The sequence below is a fragment of the Mauremys mutica genome, chromosome 1, assembly GCF_020497125.1.
Source record: "Mauremys mutica isolate MM-2020 ecotype Southern chromosome 1, ASM2049712v1, whole genome shotgun sequence".
NCBI lineage: Eukaryota > Metazoa > Chordata > Testudines > Geoemydidae > Mauremys > Mauremys mutica.
In genome coordinates, this window is record NC_059072.1 from 211,105,899 (window position 1) to 211,123,778 (window position 17,880).

Here is a 17,880-nt window from a genome sequence, read left to right on the forward strand (position 1 = left end):
GGGGGAATCAGGGCTTAGAATTTGCTGTCCCAGGGAGGTGAAGCCTAGTGTGACTAACATTTTCACACCCTCCCAATTCTAGGCTACTCTAAAAGTTTAGCAGCTCTGTTCCACTGTCTCCTACCCACTGCATACCCTAAACCCGTTTGTGATTGTGTCCCCAAAAGACAACTTGTGGCAATCTTCCTCAGTTTCAGTAAGCTGTGTCCCCATGCCAGATCAGAGACTTTTAGAGCCCTTTCACCTGGCATGCAGGGGCTGAATCTTAGATTATTAGGATTGGAAGGGACCTCAGGAGATCTAGTTCAACCCCCTGCTCAAAGCAGGACCAATCCCCAAATGGCCCCCTCAAGAATTGAACTCACAACCTTGGGTTTAGCAGGCCAATGCTTAAACCACTGTAAGGGATTGGGGGGGGGGGGGGGGGAAGGGAGAGAGGAGAAGAGAAAAACCACACCCCACACCTCACCTTTTATGTCTACTTACTGCAGAATACAGATCTCTCATTACAACTGAGGCAACACCTGCCCATCTCAATGGATGCTATACAGGACAACTGTTACTGTATTATGTACTAGCATAAATGTGTCAGGTGCCAGACTGTTCATTATCTCAGCCAGCCCTCTAATGTGCTATGAAGTTGCAAGATCAGAGATTGCACCAAATTATTCAGTTTACAGGCATGATACGTGAAACAGCGACACTTAAAATGAGTGGACTCTGTGCAGTTCAACTTTTTATTTTAATAAAATCAAGAGTAATGCACAGCACATGCAGTGCTAGCACCTAAACTAATACAATAAGCAATTACTAAACCTACAGTGACTTGAAGTTGAATTTTTACATTCAGCAAGTTTAAATGCATTCTTTGCATATGATTTTTAATCCTTATTTCTGAACTGAAAATATTGCTGGCTGATAAAACTTGCTAAAATGCACAAGTCACTGATTATGCCAATACAACAAAGATAACCACATGTTTGAGGATTGCAATGTGCCAGACATTCACTGAAAAATAAAAAACAAAAACAAAACCACACACAACTAAACAAAACTCACGCAAACAAACATCTGAGAATCTGGACACTTCACATCAGTGTTTAGAAGTGTTTCATTAATATCTTAAGACAAGTGTATCAAAACCTTGGCATGTTTAATTTTAAGTTGCCAATTTTTGTTTTACTATCAGAAAGTTATGGCTACACTGCCAATGCCGGGTCTGCTTAATTTGACTTAAGAGTTTAATATGACTTAAACATTAAAAGCTCACACTACCCCGAAATATATAATTTCACGCATACGGTGACATTCAACATTCAAGTGCCAGTGTTTTTGTACTGTCTTTTGGTCAAGTTTCTTTAAACTTTCAAAGAATCACTTTTAGGCTTACAAAAATAAATATTTGTCAAAAATGTTCAATAAATATTACACAAAACTAGCAGCAAAAAGTATCTAGAAATCTCGTGTGCAAATAGTTTTCTTCCCAGCTATCATTCCCATGGTCCCAAATAAATTTTAGAATCTAGTTCCTTCTCCTTAGACAAGCTGCGTTCAATCTCCAAGAGACAAAATAAGATTGGAAGTTAAGGACACGCACACAAGACATATATAAAATTCTCTGAATGTGCAATAAAAGAAGTATTTTGTAAAAAGTTATGGGCAAAATGTACAAGGGCCTAAACCTAGACTAATTGAAATAGCACCATAACAAATGACCTCAATACTGTCAAGTGCACCTACTTAATAAAAGTTTTAGAACAAGGCACAATACACTTGAAAAAATCTATTGCACTTTAGGAGATTTTTGCCATTTTCCTATGCCACTGTAGATTAAGAGTTGATAATGGCTCTGGCCACAAAAGTTAGCACAGAAATTCCAAGTGGCAGAGGCATTTTACTGGTGGACAATACTTATCTTTGGCCAGATTTAGCATAAACAGACTATAAATACAATGGAAACCTATGCAACTAAAACTGACTAAAACTGCACTTTAATAGCAGAATTGAAACCTTGTGCAGTTATGTACATTTCCAACCTCTGTGATCTCAAGATTTGTTTGTTACTCTTCTGGAGCCATTTTACAAAGTCTACAGTAAGCCAGTTTAACATCTCAACGCAGCTTGAACAGAGTAATGTGAATCTGCATTAAAATAAAGCCTGCTGCATAATTCTTCCTGTTCATACCCTCTTGACCAAAAAACATCAACACTAGCATGCGTTATTAGACCAAAATCAGTCAGGCCCTTAAGGAGGACCGGTCACTGTCGTGGTCAGCCATTCTACCATTTCAATTTCATATGGCAGGCATTTTTAAAAAGTCTAAATAGATGAATTCTCCTAAAAACTATTTCAAGTTATCAGACCTTTAAACATTCCCTGTAATATTCTGCCCACATTTGGCTAGCTCACATTAATGATCTGCCTAAACATTGAAAAAGGAATTGCTGTATTTACTTGCATTAACTTCAAAAACAGTGCTTTTAATGTATGCATGTATCCATACATCATCTCATCATGACTGGAATGGCTTATTAAAGACTATCAGGTTCTAAGTACCTATCCAGGATAGAGTGAGCAAATCAGAACTTTAACTTAGTACAGTTTTGCCACATTAGAAACGAATTCCATTGATATGCTTCAAGATGTTTGTTTGGTTTTTTTTTTTCTCCAAATCTGCAAGTATCAAAAGCCCTAATGCAGGCTACCGCATAAGTTTTTGTAATATTATGGATGAATCGATGATTCCTGTTTAAGTTGTCACACCTGTGTGCCAAGGTTTGATTTTAGCTCAAGTTCAGTAATTTTGATTTTGTCAACAATTGATATCTTGAGCATTACTGAGCCAACAGGACATCAAAATAAAAGTTGTCTAAAGTTAAAGGCACAGTACATTAACAAACAAATGATCCTCAGTCACAAAATCAGAAATGCAGTTCGGGGTTGGGGATGGCTGGGAGGGGAGTTAATCCTGACTACAGCAATGGACTCTTCACCTTCAAAATAGGGCTGCTTGTTCTTTTGTTTCTTCTGTGACCTTGAGCTCCCTTAAAAAAAATTTCAGTGGAGAATCACAGCTGGTAATGTACTGCGAGTTCTTGAAGCTACACAAGGTATAGTCTGGCTAAGTTACATGTGGTTTCCATATTAGCTTGTTTGGTAGGATATCTGCTGCAAGCAGATTCAGTTGCCCCACCAGTCAACCCCCTGGGAGTTATAGTTTCCTCCATATCCATCACTGTTGTAGAAGCCGCCTCCATAGCCACCACCTATTAGGGAAAAACAAAACCACATCAACTTACTAAAACCTTTACATCCTTACAGTCTACCCCAGGGGGTTCTCAATCTGGGGGTTTGGGACCCCTCAAGGGGTTAAGTTATTACATGGGGGGGTTGCAAGCTGTTGGCCCCCAACCCAGACTCAGCTTTGCATCCAGCATTTGTAATGGGATCAAATTAAAAAAAAAGTTTAATTTATAGGGGGGTTGCAGTCAAGAGGCTTGCAACGTGAAAGGGGTCACCAGTACAAAAAAGTTTGAGAATCACTAGTCTACCCCCTTTTTTTGCTTCTTCCTGGACAGAATCTTTCTGTGGACCAAGACAGTGAGTGGGGGGGGAGGGGAGGGAGGAGAGATCTGGAGGAGGAGAGAAAAAAAGAGACACTGACCATACATGGTATTGTAAAGCTAAAATTAAGACATTAGGAAAGCTTTGGTGTGTATCCTGCTTACCATAATTTTGGGTACCACAACCAATATACTGTGCCAGCTAAATCCTCCTTTGAATTGTTAGGTTAGGTTCAGTGTAACAGACTATAGTAAATTCATAGCCCTTACAGACCAATTTAAGAGTTGACTACTTTATTTGTTTTAAGACAAGACCTAGTTTTCCTTAAAAAGATTCAGAGCTTGTTTTGAAGCTGCCACCACCAGCTCCCTCCTTTGTATTTGATTACAAGACAGACAATTACCTCCAAATCCTCTGCTGCCTCCATGGCTGCTGCTGCTACTGCCACCACCGCTGCGGCTGCTGCCTGGTCGACTACTGCTAAAGCTGCTACTACTGCCACCGCTACTTGTTCGATAGTCTCTGGCACCAAATCCTCCACTGAACCGACTATACAGAAAGAAATATTATTCAGTGTGTTAGTGCATTCTGGTAGAATGCAATTAAGATAGCAGCTTTGAAAGCTAAGGTGGAGTTTTGTAAAGCTGTTTGAAATGAATATTTGCCAAATATAGCAGTGCCCTTATTGCTTAGTTTCAGCACCAGTGTTTGTTGCTTGCAAGCCTCTCATTGCTAGTTGGACAGCATAAGTCGGTTAACATTCCATTTGAAATAAGCTGAGGAAAAGGTCTAACGTAGCTTACTTTTCAGTTGAATAAACCATAACCTACTGCAAGTTAATGTAGGATTCTACATTCACAAGAGTTGCTTTTCTCGAGTTCAGTTGTAGGTCTGATGCAGTACAACCCACCCTGTACAACTGGGGTAGAGGAAACAGCTGAAGAGCAGTACTAGCTATTTAAGGAACTAGTGACACATACCATTAATACACTCCACAAACTGATACCTATATATCATTGCTTATGAAATGTCACTGTTTTTGTATTAAAAAAGTAATATGAAAAAACTAATTATACTGCTGATGTATTCTGCTGCACCATTTAGAGTTGTTTTTCCTATATGAAGGAGGAGATCACTCCCTCTTAATCTATAGCCATCTACAAAGATATCTTCAGCCCCATGTTTACTGGCTTGGAACCCACAGTATAGCACTGCACTGAGAAATATTCTTGTCCACATAGCAGCAATTTATTGGTTAATAGGACAGAATAAGTATCACATACAGCAGTAAAAAGTGTCTCAGCTGATGCAATATGATTGAGACTTTGCTTTATACTGCATAACAGCAGCTTTAAAAAAGATAAAAAACATCTATTCTATTCGAAGTGGAAAAAGCACACTTTTGTTGCCTTTCCAAAACAAATAATCCTGCTCCCTTTAACATGTAAATAAAGCAAAAGCACTTTATAGGTGAACAATAAAAATGCAGTACAATATACTTTGATTTAGTGAGTGGGGCTAACTTGCTAAACAAATTCAGCTGCTTAGCAGCTTAATGTCAGAACCCACTTTACAGTAAATCTTGTAAGTCTGGTTTTCCAACTGTTTATAGTTGGTCTTACTTGTTCCTCATCCCAAAATTATCATCCAGCTCTTAAACTGATTAGGAACAACTCCTCTTTTAACTGGATTTTGGAGACTTTCAGAATAGGACATTTTAGCATAGAGGGGACTTACACACGACAAGATGTGGCTTCCTATGAGGGGCTCAGTTTAAAGCCAACTAAAGAAAAACTTCTGTTTCTAATGGAAAAGCAAATTCTCAAAGATCATTTGTATTTCCAACTCAACATTTTGCCTTCCTTCATAGTAAAGACCAACAACTTGGAGCAGTTTAGAGGCACCACAGTGCAATCAGAGACAGCAGTACTAAAATATATCAACATGGATGAGTTTTAGCTAACTCTCCAATCTGAAGTGTAATTAAAGCAAAGGTTTAGGCAATAGGAACCTGAATCTGCAACCATGGAACTGGCATAAAATAGATTATGCCCTTAATTAATAATAAATATTAGTCAAGTTACCTCTTTGAACGCCCACGACTGCTGCCACCCTTATGAATCTGCTCATAAGCCATGTTTTCCAACCACGATGGTACTTCCTGTTTAGCTTCAACAAGGAGATCTAGCAAGTCCTTGGTGATGTTTATGTTCCTCTCATTGAAGAATGAGGTGGCAAGGCCTTAAAAAAAAAAAAAAGAAATTGATTCTCAACATTAGGTAACTTGGTATGATGCTTCAAGTCCAAGTTCATCTAAGCTACACAGAAAGGGTCTTAACAGGAGAACAAACAAACGAAGTTAGTTGGTGGGTTTTATATTGAACAGGCTAGGCCTGTACTGAACTTTAAAGATACTTGAAATCGGTCTTGGGACAGGAAGCTGCCTAATAAAAGTAAGTATCTGTCAGACACCACTAGGCTTGAAGGAGTGCATGCAAGCTTGCTAGTTTCTCTTTACCTGAGGTTTGACAGCTAAAGGTTTTTTTTCCTGTATTGCCTGAGAATACTATGTAATTGGGTTATCAGGTAGGAAGATACCTAGCAGATGCTGAATTTACTCCGAGACTTAAGTCAGCAAACATCCAAATGTTTTTGTTTCCCATTTCCTTCCCTGGGAATTCACTTTGACACTTCTGCTTCATATTGAGAGAGAGCGCGAGAGAGAGAGAGCGCGCGTGCTCTCAATGAGCCTTCTCTTGTGGCAAGTTGCTTTATTAACCTGATGTTAGGTAACCAGCCTACAGGATTTGGTATACTTTTAATCCAGATTATGGTGTTATACCAGCCCTTGCAGCAACAACCTGACTGCATTCCAAATAGTCTGTTTTAACAGAACATGCATAAATGGCAGTTGGTCCATGCGCACTTGCATGCAAGTATTTAGCAGCTTTTTTTCTAAAAAGCCAACTGGAACTCTGCTATACTGGTTTCTAGGGCTGTCAATTTATCAGTTAACATATGCAATTAACTAAAATGTAATTGCAATTAATCAGTTTTAGTCACACTGTTAACACAATACCAATCTAACTATTAAAAAATTTGGTTTTTCAACATTCAAATATATTGATTTCAATTTGTATTCTGCATAAGTGTACAGTGCTCGATATTTTTATTACAAACATTTGCACAGTAAAAACAACAAAAGTATTTTTCAATTCACCACAGACAAGTATTGTAGTGCAATTTTTGTTGTGAAAGTGCAATTTACAAATGTAGATTTTTTTGTCTTGTTGGAGTGCAGTTGTGCAACAATGTAAAACTTTAGAGCCTAGAAGTCCACTCAGTCCTACTTCTTGTTCAGCCAATCACCAAGAGAAACAAGTTTGCTTAAACTTACAGGAGATAATGCTGCCCTCTTATTTACAATGTCAGAGAGTGAGAACAGGCATTTGCATGGCACTTTTGTAGCCAGCGCTGCAAAGTATTTACATGCCAGATATGCTAAACATTTGTATGCCCCTTCAGGCTTTGGCCACCATTCCAGAGGACGCACTTCCATGCTGATGCTTGTTAAAAAAAATTAAATTTGTGACTGAACTCCTTGGGGGAGATTAGTAGGTCTCCTGCTCCATTTTACCCACATTCTGCCACATCTGAGACTGCTATAACAAAATATATGATGACCCAGCACGTTTATTTTAAGAACACTTTCTTTGCGTTTTGTCAAATAGGCAGTGAAGGTACCAACGGAAGAGACACTGGAGCAATAAGACTTGCATGGAATTTTGCTCAATTAAACTGAAATGAAGATTACTGCTGCAAAGACTAGAAGTGGGTTTGTCTGAAGTAGTAGCTCAAAAGTAAGCTTCGTTTTGTAGTTCAAGTTTACTCTATTAGAGAATGTATATAATGTTACTTATAACCCAATGGAATACTACATTTGAAGAGCATCTTTTAGTAGACAATGCACTTAAAGAGTCTTACCAAGGTTTCCCACACGGCCTGTACGACCAATGCGATGTACATATTCTTCTATGTCACTTGGCAAGTCAAAGTTTATGACATGTTTCACATTTGAAATGTCCAATCCTCTTGCTGCAACCTAATGGTGAAGAAGTTCAACTGTCAGCTCTTAGCAAAGTTTCACAAGAATCAAGTGAAATAAGCTAAACATCTTATAGGAAGAAAAAAAAAAGGTTAGGGACTTACTGCTGTGGCAACCAGAATTGGGCTTCTGCCTGAACGGAACTGGTGTAGAGCTTCCTCTCGGTCTCTCTGAGAGCGATCTCCATGGATGCTTGTACAAGCGTATCCTTCGTGGTAGAGAAAGTCCTCCAGAGAGTCAGCTCCCTTTTTAGTCTCCACGAACACCAGAGTCAGTGAATCTTTACCTAATGCAAGAAGTTAAACCACAGATTTGCCACCAGTAATGCTACATCTGCAAATATTTAGCACCCCCACACTGTGGTAAAAGGCAGTTTCTTATCTTCTGCTCCAGTTTAATTGTGTATTTATTACATTACTTCATTCAATGAGAGATGAGTACCAAGGCCATTCCCCCTCCCATGATATTAATATTACCCAAGTAGTTTATTTGCATGCATACTGTTTTAAGTCAAAGCCAAAACATTCACAACATATGAAAAAACGGAGGAAAAGACTAACAGCTTTTCCTCCACCTAACATAGATTCTCATTACCTGAGCCATTAGAGCTGTGTTGAAATTCTCCCAAACAGTCTTTACCTGTGGCATTTAGCAGGTCAAGCAGAAATGACCGTTTGTCTGACTCTTCCACCCACACTACTTTCTGTGTGATGTTCTCAGATGTAGAGCCAACTCTGCCAACAGCCAGAAAGATATATTCATCCAGGAAGTCACGGGCAAGCATCTAGGAGGTAGACAAAAAAATTCCCACTGTTTTCCCCCACAAAGACTGGGGGAGTTCAAAAAGTACATACATTAAGCTTGTAGGTCAAAAAAGCCTCAAGCCAGACAATACCTGGATTTCCTTGGGAAAAGTAGCACTGAACATCATGGTATGACGAACTCCCTTTGGTGGCATAGTATCTTGTTCAACAATACGGCGAATTTGAGGCTCAAACCCCATATCAAGCATGCGATCAGCTTCATCCAGTACCAGGTATCTGGGATTAGATTAATAGGATCAAAATTGCTTACAGTGAGGAAATGTTTTTTCTTCGATTACCATATATACTCATTCATAGGCTGAATAATTTTGGTAAAAAAACAGCATCAAAAGTCAGGGGTCAGCTTATAAACAGGTCTACACCAAAATTTGATGATTTTAAACTCTACAGAATCATTGAATTGAATATCTAATACAAGGATCAGCAACCTTTGGCATGCAGCCTGCCAGGGTAAGTACCCTGGCAGGCAGGGCCTGTTTGTTTACCTGTCACATCTGCAAGTTTGGCCAATTGCAACTCCCACTGGCCACAGTTCACAGCTCCAGGTCAACGGGGGCAGCAGGAAGTGGCGTGGGCCGAGGTATGTGCTGGCCACCACTTCTTGCTGCCTCCCATTGGCCTGGAGTGGCAAACCACGGCCACTGGGAGCTGAGGAGCTCTGTGCCTGAAGATGCTCTAAACAAAACGTCCCGACCTGCCAGCAGCAACAGGCCGGGAGCCAAAGATTTCCAACCCCTGAAATACAGGGTCCACTTATGAAAGGGTCATGCAGTTTTTGCTATTTTTACCTATTCATTTGGGGGGGGGGGGGGGGTGTTGGCTTATAAACGAACAAGTACATATGGTAGTTTTTTTAATCCCCACACACAAACCAGGCTTTTTTAAAACAATTGTCAATTAAATATTTAATGCAGTATGCCAAGATTATTCAATGACCACTTGTATGACCTGACATTAGTTGGGAAGTATTTATGAGCTATATGTAGTTTTAGATGGCAGAACTAGTCAGTCAATTTAACAGCATGAAGGCACGCTTTTACAAATGTCTGACAACAAAATTCTCAGAGCACACAGTATGATCATTCCCACAGGAACCTCAGCTTAGAGCAGGGGTTCTCAACAAATTTTCTGGTGGCCTCAGAGTGTGGCCACCAACTCTTGCTTGCTCTGACAATTTTTCCTAAAAATACTAATTAATTTTAGGAGGAAAAACATGCACATAAATGTCCAAATCATTGTAATTTATGAAGGGTTTGGGGTTTTTTTTGTACAAACAGTAATAATTACAGTGGTCTCAATTTTTTACCTGACCTAAAGAGACTAAAACCAAGAATAAGGTGCTTTGCATGTTCTTATCTTTTGTTTCTTTTGCCGGCTTTTTCTTTTTAATAAAAATTTGCTAGTTAGTAAGCCTGCTCCTGTGAAAAGTGGTATTTGTAAGTTTGTTAATATTTCACAGCAGCAGACTTGCTAGCTAGCTAGGAGGCAATGAAAAGCAGTATTGAACTTACACTTATCACTTTTCACAGCAGATTTACTCAACCGTGGCAAGCTAGGGGAAAATTAAGCTGTGGATAGGGAGGTGGGTAGGAAGGCAGCGGGGGCCAGTTGTAATTTGGAAAGAGGGGGAGCCCCTGAAGCCCACTGTCACATGACCAGAAGATGCAGCAGGGGCCAAGGGTGATGGTGAGCCTGGGGCCAGAGCCCCGTGGCTGGGGCCCAGGGATATAGTCTCCACTGCTACATGGTCAGAGCCCAGGGATGGAGGAGGCAGCGGGGGCTAGGCAGCAGGTGGTGAGCCTGGAGCCAGCGCCCACAGCTACTGCACAGCTGGGGCCAGAGCCTGCTGCCCTGTGGCTGAAGGAGGCAGCAGAGGCCAGGGCGAAGAGGGAAGAAAGGGAGTGGTGAGCCTGGGGCCTGCTGCCCACCACCACATGGTGGGAGTCAGAAGCCCAAGCCTCACTGCCTCCAGGAAGGTGGAGAACTCACCAGTTGCCTGCTTCTACAGCATTTCTGGCTCCAGAAACGGGCAGGACCCAACTCTTTCTGGCAGCCATCCCCCCAAATCACTACCCAGGAGGTGGTGGACCCAAGAGAAGGCCCTGGTGGCCACATTTGAGAAACACGGGCTTAGAATGTCTCATCCACAGCATGAGAGATTAGTACAAGCAGCAAGTTTGTAGGAGACTGCTAAATAGGTGCAGGCTGCTAGAGAGCCATTATCTGAATGTGAGACCAGAGGAACATGGGGGGGGAGGGGAGGAGGAGGAGGGAGGGAAAGAGAAATGGTGTTCTGCAAATACTGTCATGTTTTAGAACCTGGGAAGCATATATGGGATTTGTACTGTTCAACTAGTAAGCCTTTCCTAAATGACTGTCCAGCAAAAACCATGAGAAAAATACTATGGATCACTACTGTTTACATTTATGTTTTTTCCAGTTTAAAAACCAACAGCTAAGTCCCAGGACCTTGTCAGAAATTCTATAGACATTTGTAAGACTGTCACATTCCAAGATCATTTCACATACTTGCAGAAGTCCAATCCAATCTTCCCCCTCTCCATCATGTCAACCAGACGTCCTGGAGTTGCCACAAGCAAGTGACATCCACGTTCCAAGTCACGTATCTGTTGACCAATGTCAGCACCACCGTAGACAACACAAGGACGAACTTTGGAACGATATGCAAACTGTAAGAACAGAACTAGTTATTTTCTGTTTTTTTAAAAAGCTCAGGATATTATATAGACAAGTTGCCAAAGATACCTTTCTGGCTTCTTCATAGATCTGCACCGCCAGTTCTCTAGTTGGAGCCAGGACTAGAGAGATTGGGTATTGCTTACGGCGTCCATACCTTCCATTTTCCTGAAGGACAGAACATTTAGAATAAATACATACATATTAATTTAAAGAGTTGAAACTAAAGCCATTTCAAACCCCGGGCACATCCTTCCCCCACAATTCTGAAACTTTCTTGCCACCAGCACAGCACTCGTGGCTGAGCATGGATCACAGACCAAGTAGAGCATCTACAGCTTTCTTTGCTCTAAATTGGATGACTACCTGCAATCAAGGCTATTTATATTCCAAAGGACCTGTTGCTATGAGTTGTTAAAAAGTACAGGAAGTCTTCCACTACAGAAAGTCTCAATCATGCTTTAGGCATTGGTTCTGAAGACTTGTGTCCCAGCTACACTATCATCAGGTATGCTAGGTGACACAAAGCTAATATGTCTTTAGGGAACAGAACTACAGAGATTTTCAAGACTCCCTGTAAACATTACTTATTTTTAAATCTTACAAAAGGGATTCAATACTGACATTTATTGGAGGAAAAAACAAAATGTCTTACTCCATGGTGCAACAACTTTACTTAGAAATAGCCACTTTTCAGTGGCTACAAGACATGCTTATTACCAGTATAGTTTTTTCAGCCTTCATTCTGGAAGCCACACTACAAGAGATCCTTTCATACTTCTATTATCTGACTAGTCCTAAAGAAGAGTTTAGTCCCTAGACCATCAAGAATGGCTCTGTGGTCCTCCACTGGCCTAAATGGAATTGAAATTTGGCTTCACACAGTTTTGTTTTAAGGTCTTCCTCTTTTGTTATGAGTGTCTGAAGACAAGATGTGTTAGATGGTAATATTTTTTGTTTGAGCCAAAAGAAAAAAACCACACACAAGAGGACCACGATGCCTGTAAGTGAGCAGACAAGCAACAAATGAGCAGCTCTCTGAAACTGCCCTCTAAATTATTGGGGGTAAGAAATTGGGCACAGGCCTTTCTGAAATAGACTGCTTGTTACTAGGAATACTATAACCAGACATCTCTAGAAAGAATAAATATTAACAGAAGAATTGCAGGCAAGAAAAGAATCCTGAAGGGGGACTGCGCTGGTTTTAACATTTCTGGGACTGCACATTTAAGAACTTGCCTTCATAGCCCTCAAAGCGTCACCGGGACCATCTGTATAGATCTGACTCAATATTGGTAGAAGAAATGCAGCAGTTTTCCCAGAACCTATTAAGAAATACAAAGGTTAATTGTGACAATAAAAACTTGATGGAAGTATTGATGCTATCAGCTGCAACACCGTACACAGTATTCCAAACAACCTAGCTGAACTAGACTGTGCTCCTGATGTTAACAAAGCAAGAAATAAGCGTTACGTGTTCGAGATGTGTTGCTCATGTCCATTCCATTCCAGGTGTGTGCGCTTACCATATGCACTGGTGCTGGAAGTCCCCCCCAATCCCCCTATGGCATCTGTAAGATGACTGGCTCTGGTGTGGTGCACGTATGCACCAGCATAAGGGGTGGGACTGGGTCCCGGATTGGTGGAAAGAGCTATTAAGGGCCCTTCAGGAACCTGACTGACATCTTATGCAAGACTACAGATTTACCCTGGACATGAGGATGGAAAGCCAACATTGCTGCCAGGTGCACCTTGACTGAAGATAAGGCCTGGCACACGTGCTTTAAATGAAGCAAGAAATCCCAGTTGTCTTTACAGTTCATCTTGGTCAGGGAGATGTTGCACTCAGATGTCCAGCAGGAGAAGTGTTTCCACTTTGCCAGTTAAGTTGCTCTGGTGGAGGGCTGCTTTCCAAGAGAACCTGCTGTACCTAACTAGAGTGCATGCGGCATCCAAGCTGAGGTGGAGAGAGGTAAGACTGGCTCCTGCATGCCACCAATGATCCTGTGACAGTAGGTCTGGCAGCTGGGCAGGAGGCCACCACCAGTTCCATGAGACAGTTGAAAAACAGAGGAGCAGGATCCACATCACAGGCTGGAAGGTCACCCTGGAGCACACCCTCAAAATGCCTGCTTACCACCCAGTTGGTTATGGATGGAGCTCAAGTGTGTATAGGATGCTGACTGGTGGCCTTGCTGGTGCTTATAGCTCACGCCTTTTTTATAGAAGGGCTCAGACCCATAGGTTTGGGAGCCAACCTTGGTCAGTTGTTGCTTAAGCCACTTCCTTACCAGCACTGGCATGTATAGGCTCATGGTGCACAAAGTAACCCTCAAGTCTTTCAGGCTGTGCAATTTACTGTTTGTTCTGAAAACAGTGCCAGACCATTGAATGGGAAGTCCTGGATTGACTGTTGAACTTGTGTTAAAAGGCCCAATGACCAACTAGGACACCCACCTCATTGAAACAGCTGAGGACATGGTTTAGGCTGCAGAGTCTGCTGCATCTGAGGCCACTTGTAGGGCTGCTCTGGCCACTGCCCTCATCTCTGATAGCCAGGAAACCCTTCCTGGGTTCCTCTGGCAGTGAGTCAGAACTTGGCCATGGATTGCCAGCTATTAGATCATAACAGCCAAGCAAGGCCTGGTGGTTGGCCACTCAGCTGGAGTCTATGTAGCATAAAAGTTTTTCTACCAAGGAGACTGAGCCTCTTCGCCTCCTTGTTCTTAGGCACTGATCCCAGTTGGCCCTGTCTGTTACGCTATTAGCTGCTGACAATCAGTGAGTTTGGGGCAAGGTGGGTATAAAGATATTATGTCCCTGTTAAGGGTATTTTCACTCTGCCCACTTGGAGATGGGGGCAGGAAGGAAGATGTCTACCACAGGGCCCTAGTGATTTTCATCACTCCCTTGTGCACCAGCAATGCCACCCTGGCAGGAGCTGCTGTACTCAGTACATCAAACAAGGAGTCCAAGGGCTCTGCCAACTCCTTGACTTCCAGCCCCATGTTCAAGGTGACCCTCTTCAAGAGCTCCTGGTGAGCCTTGGCATGGTCCTGGGGGAAGTGGGTGAAAGGGCTCTGCTATTGCCTCATCAGGTGAAGATGAGGAGGCAGGTACAGGTCTGCCAACCCTGCTGAACCCAGGGAGCCTGCTCTGACACCACGCCTGAATCTGAGGTAGGTGACAGGCTATCGCTGACAGTCTGTCCGATACCCAAGGCTGGCCTATGCCCCTGCAATGGTTGGGGAAATCCTTAGGGGTTCCAGAGTTGCCAGGGGGCTTGCCACTGGCCCTGGCCACCAGTGACAGCATGGCCCCCAGAGGGGAAGGCAGGTGCTCTTGATGGATGATCCAAGCCCGTGGGCAGGATCTCTTGGCTGTTGAAGTCTGAGGGGGATACATGTCCGGGGGACCAGGACAGTGCCATGGCCACCTGTCTACCCCAATCCTGACAGTTCTAGTCCCAAAACTCTGCAGAGGATCTGTACGAGGGCAATGGCTCTCAGTGATGCGATCTTGGTGCTGGTACCCTGACAATTGATGCTTGATGTTTAGCAATCGATGCTTTTCTGTCGAGTAGGAGTGGGAATGTGAGCGAGTAGACTGACATGCTGGAGACTGCTGACATGCTGGTGATGAACTGTACTGTTGGTCCAGTGACAGGACTCTGGGGACCAGTGTCTCAATCCTCTGGATCGGTGCCATGTGCTGGGAGAGTGTCTTGGGTGCTCCTGGCACCTGGGCTCTGGGGATTGGTGTCATGCCTTTGTGGGTCTATGCCAGCCCACTGGCAATCATTGCCTTGAGCCCAGGGACAGACCAGGAACTGTGGCAGGCAAGCCAACTTGTGTCCGTGGGCTGATGGTGCCACTCAAGCAAACGCTGATGGGATAGCCCGTGGCAAGGAGTGGTGCAGCACTGATGGGGACTGTTGGAAGGGTCCCAAAGCCCGTTTACCCCTCAAACAGGGCACATCCATAGCCTTAATGGCCTGAAAGGCCTCCAGTGTGGACAGCAGCGTCAGGTGCTGAGTGCCTCCACCACTCCCCGGGGTGGCAGGTGGATCTTGAAGTGGGCTTAACAACTCAGGCCTCATGGGTCTTTGCTATTCTCCAGCCCTCTCCTTCCCTTTATGGGACACAGGAGAACGTCCCCTCCCAGCCTCTACTTTTTAGCCAGTAGCAGGGGATAGGGCTTGGTACTGGTCTGAACCCAGTGTCAGCAATGTGCTCTGCAATGAGGCTGCAGTGCTAGGAGCAGAACCCAATCTGGCTGGCTCTGAGGCCGGAGTAAGGGCTGACTCTAATGAGTGCGCCGAGACAAATATCCCACTCCTTTTTGTTCTGTGGTCTGAAGCTCTTGCATACGTGACACTTATCACTAATGTGGGTTTCCCACAAGCACTTCAAACAGCTTCTATGGTAATCACTGACTGGCAAGAGTTTCTTGCAACAGGCACATTTGAAGCCCAGGGACCAGGGCATGCTCTGTCCTTAGGCTAAGTATCATTTGGGACTAAAACACTAAATCCACAGTAAGGGAACTATAAAAAAAACCTAAAATTTCTAACCCTATACAGAAAGTTCTCAACTGTGCCTAGTTGTGAGCAGCTTAGAGAGGCAAGGAGATGTTCCAGCACTGTCACTGGCAGTAAGAAGGAACAGAGGGTGGGGGAGCTGGTGATGTGCCTTATACTGATGCATATGCATGCCACTCCAAAGGGCATCAGAGCTGGGTCCCCTATGGATACCACTGGGGGGGAACACACATCACTTCTGGCACAAGTGCATGTGGCAAGCACACACGCCTACAATGGAATGGACATGAGCAAACACTTGAACCAGGAACTCAAGGCAGAATTTTACCCCCCACACCTTGCCCTACATTGAGTTAATACTGATCTCACTTTGGCCAAAGGAACAGTATAAAAACACAGCAATTGTCTGAATTGGCAGAAGCAACCGTATTCTGCCATCAAGTTATGTACTAAAACCTTAAAAATGCTGTATTCTAAGTACTAAGAGGCACCTAGCATCCACAGAGGAGGGCATGACAAGTAAGTTACCCTCACCTCTAACTGGTCAATCCAGATTTTGTGCTAGTGTGTTGTTCTTGCTCTAAGGATAACAGGCTACAGTTCCCAGTATGAAGGAAATGCAGGAGCACTAAGTTTGTCTGTCATGAGCAGTTGCTTCCTTTCCTATTAGTGATCTGCAGCTTCAAGATTTGATCGAATTCCCACCCCCATTTCAAGCTGAACTGGAAAGTCAATATTGTTATAGGTGCAAGATCAAAAACCTACCTGTCTGGGCACAGGCCATCAAATCTCTCTTGTCCTTGATGATAGGTATAGCATGTTTCTGAACGGGAGTAGGACGGGTGTAGCGAGTGAGCTCAATGTTGCCCATGATAATTTCTCCCATGTCAAGGTCACTGAACTGTAAGACATTTGGGGGGGGTGGAGGGGAGAAGTTAGTGGGGGACTGACTTCAGAACCTTCTCACTGAAAAATATAGCTCAGCCCAAATGACATGTATCCATAGGATTAATCTGCTCAGTACATGTACACAAAAATATAATTTAACAGATTTTAAACCTGAATATTAAAAAACCCATTTGGTTCCTCTTTCTTTATGTATAAGCAGCATAAAAGTTTAATACCAAGTAGAATGCTCATATCAGAAGTCAGGCTTCCAAGCAAATGAGACTTATGCATAAAACCACAGAACTAGTGGTCTCCTCATGGGATGTCATCTAAAAATTCTAAAAACACACCCAACCACCATCCCTACAACTGAAGCAAGAACAAGCTCTTGCACCACTTCTATAGACCAAGATATCCTCCAATAAAACCTTTCAGGCTTTGAAGTTGCCAAAAAACCACCAGCCAGTAGCAGAAGAGCATCACTAGGTTCCTTCTCTGCCCCTTTCCCATGAAATCTGTCATTAGAGTACTGCAGTGGTCCTTAATTCAGAGTTTAATCTTGCACAATAGACCAGTGTGTTGAACTGATCATGACTTGCAGGTTTCTCAGTTCATCATAAAGATGCCAGAAAGGCTGTCACTAATCAGATAGCAAAAATTTATTAGTGGTCTCAAAGCACTTGTGGACTGACTACATAGCAGGTCTCCTGATCACTGGCATATGGCAGGCCATCACATGTGCTGAGAACAACCAAAGTCATCTGTTATGACAAAGCACTATTTACACTGCAGGTTGCCTGACAAAAACCCAGAAAGCTGTGTTTAAGCAGTATCCAGAAAGCAGTGTTCACCTGTTGCTGCCCTATTTCACCATACTGTCCAGATAAATTCTGCTCTAACTGAAGTTTGAGATGTTTTGTCCCTATGGGTGGTCCATCATAGGATGCCTACACCCATGCACTCTTGATCAGAGAGTGCAGTCAGCAGTACCCACAGGTCCAGACCTGTGACCTTTACATACTTGTGCCTTGATGCAAAAAAGGCATCTAGGGAGGAGCAGATCTGCCACCACTTCAATTCCTTCTCAGCCACAAAGCTCAAGATGGCACCTGTACAGTAACAGGAGTTACTAGAGATAAGTAACCTGAGGTGTCGCAATGGCTATACTCCACTGGAGTAGACTCCCAAGCAGTAACTTCTGGACACCCCCTAAAGGAGTTCTAAGGAAAGACTCATGAAGCCAACCCATGCCCTTCCTGGC

General features: G+C 43.0%; 1 protein-coding gene across 4 annotated transcripts in view; it reads right to left on the reverse strand.

Moving 5' to 3' along the window:
- Positions 1-723: 723 nt before the first annotated feature.
- The window catches only part of DDX3X (DEAD-box helicase 3 X-linked), a 33,495-nt gene continuing 16,338 nt past the window's right edge, over positions 724-17,880 (reverse strand). For 2 of the 4 annotated variants that reach the window (XM_045002686.1, XM_045002688.1), the window contains 11 exons: positions 16,497-16,632; positions 12,431-12,516; positions 11,261-11,359; positions 11,024-11,184; positions 8,566-8,710; positions 8,310-8,454; positions 7,775-7,956; positions 7,550-7,667; positions 5,650-5,806; positions 3,969-4,114; positions 724-3,267 (listed from right to left, as the gene is read on the reverse strand). In XM_045002686.1, coding sequence (XP_044858621.1) covers positions 3,182-3,267; positions 3,969-4,114; positions 5,650-5,806; positions 7,550-7,667; positions 7,775-7,956; positions 8,310-8,454; positions 8,566-8,710; positions 11,024-11,184; positions 11,261-11,359; positions 12,431-12,516; positions 16,497-16,632 — 1,461 coding nt within the window. In that variant the 3' untranslated portion in view covers positions 724-3,181. Of the gene's footprint in view, positions 3,268-3,968; positions 4,115-5,649; positions 5,807-7,549; positions 7,668-7,774; positions 7,957-8,264; positions 8,455-8,565; positions 8,711-11,023; positions 11,185-11,260; positions 11,360-12,430; positions 12,517-16,496; positions 16,633-17,880 lie in introns of all 4 variants that reach the window. The other 2 variants (XM_045002684.1, XM_045002687.1) reach the window with 1 other exon arrangement.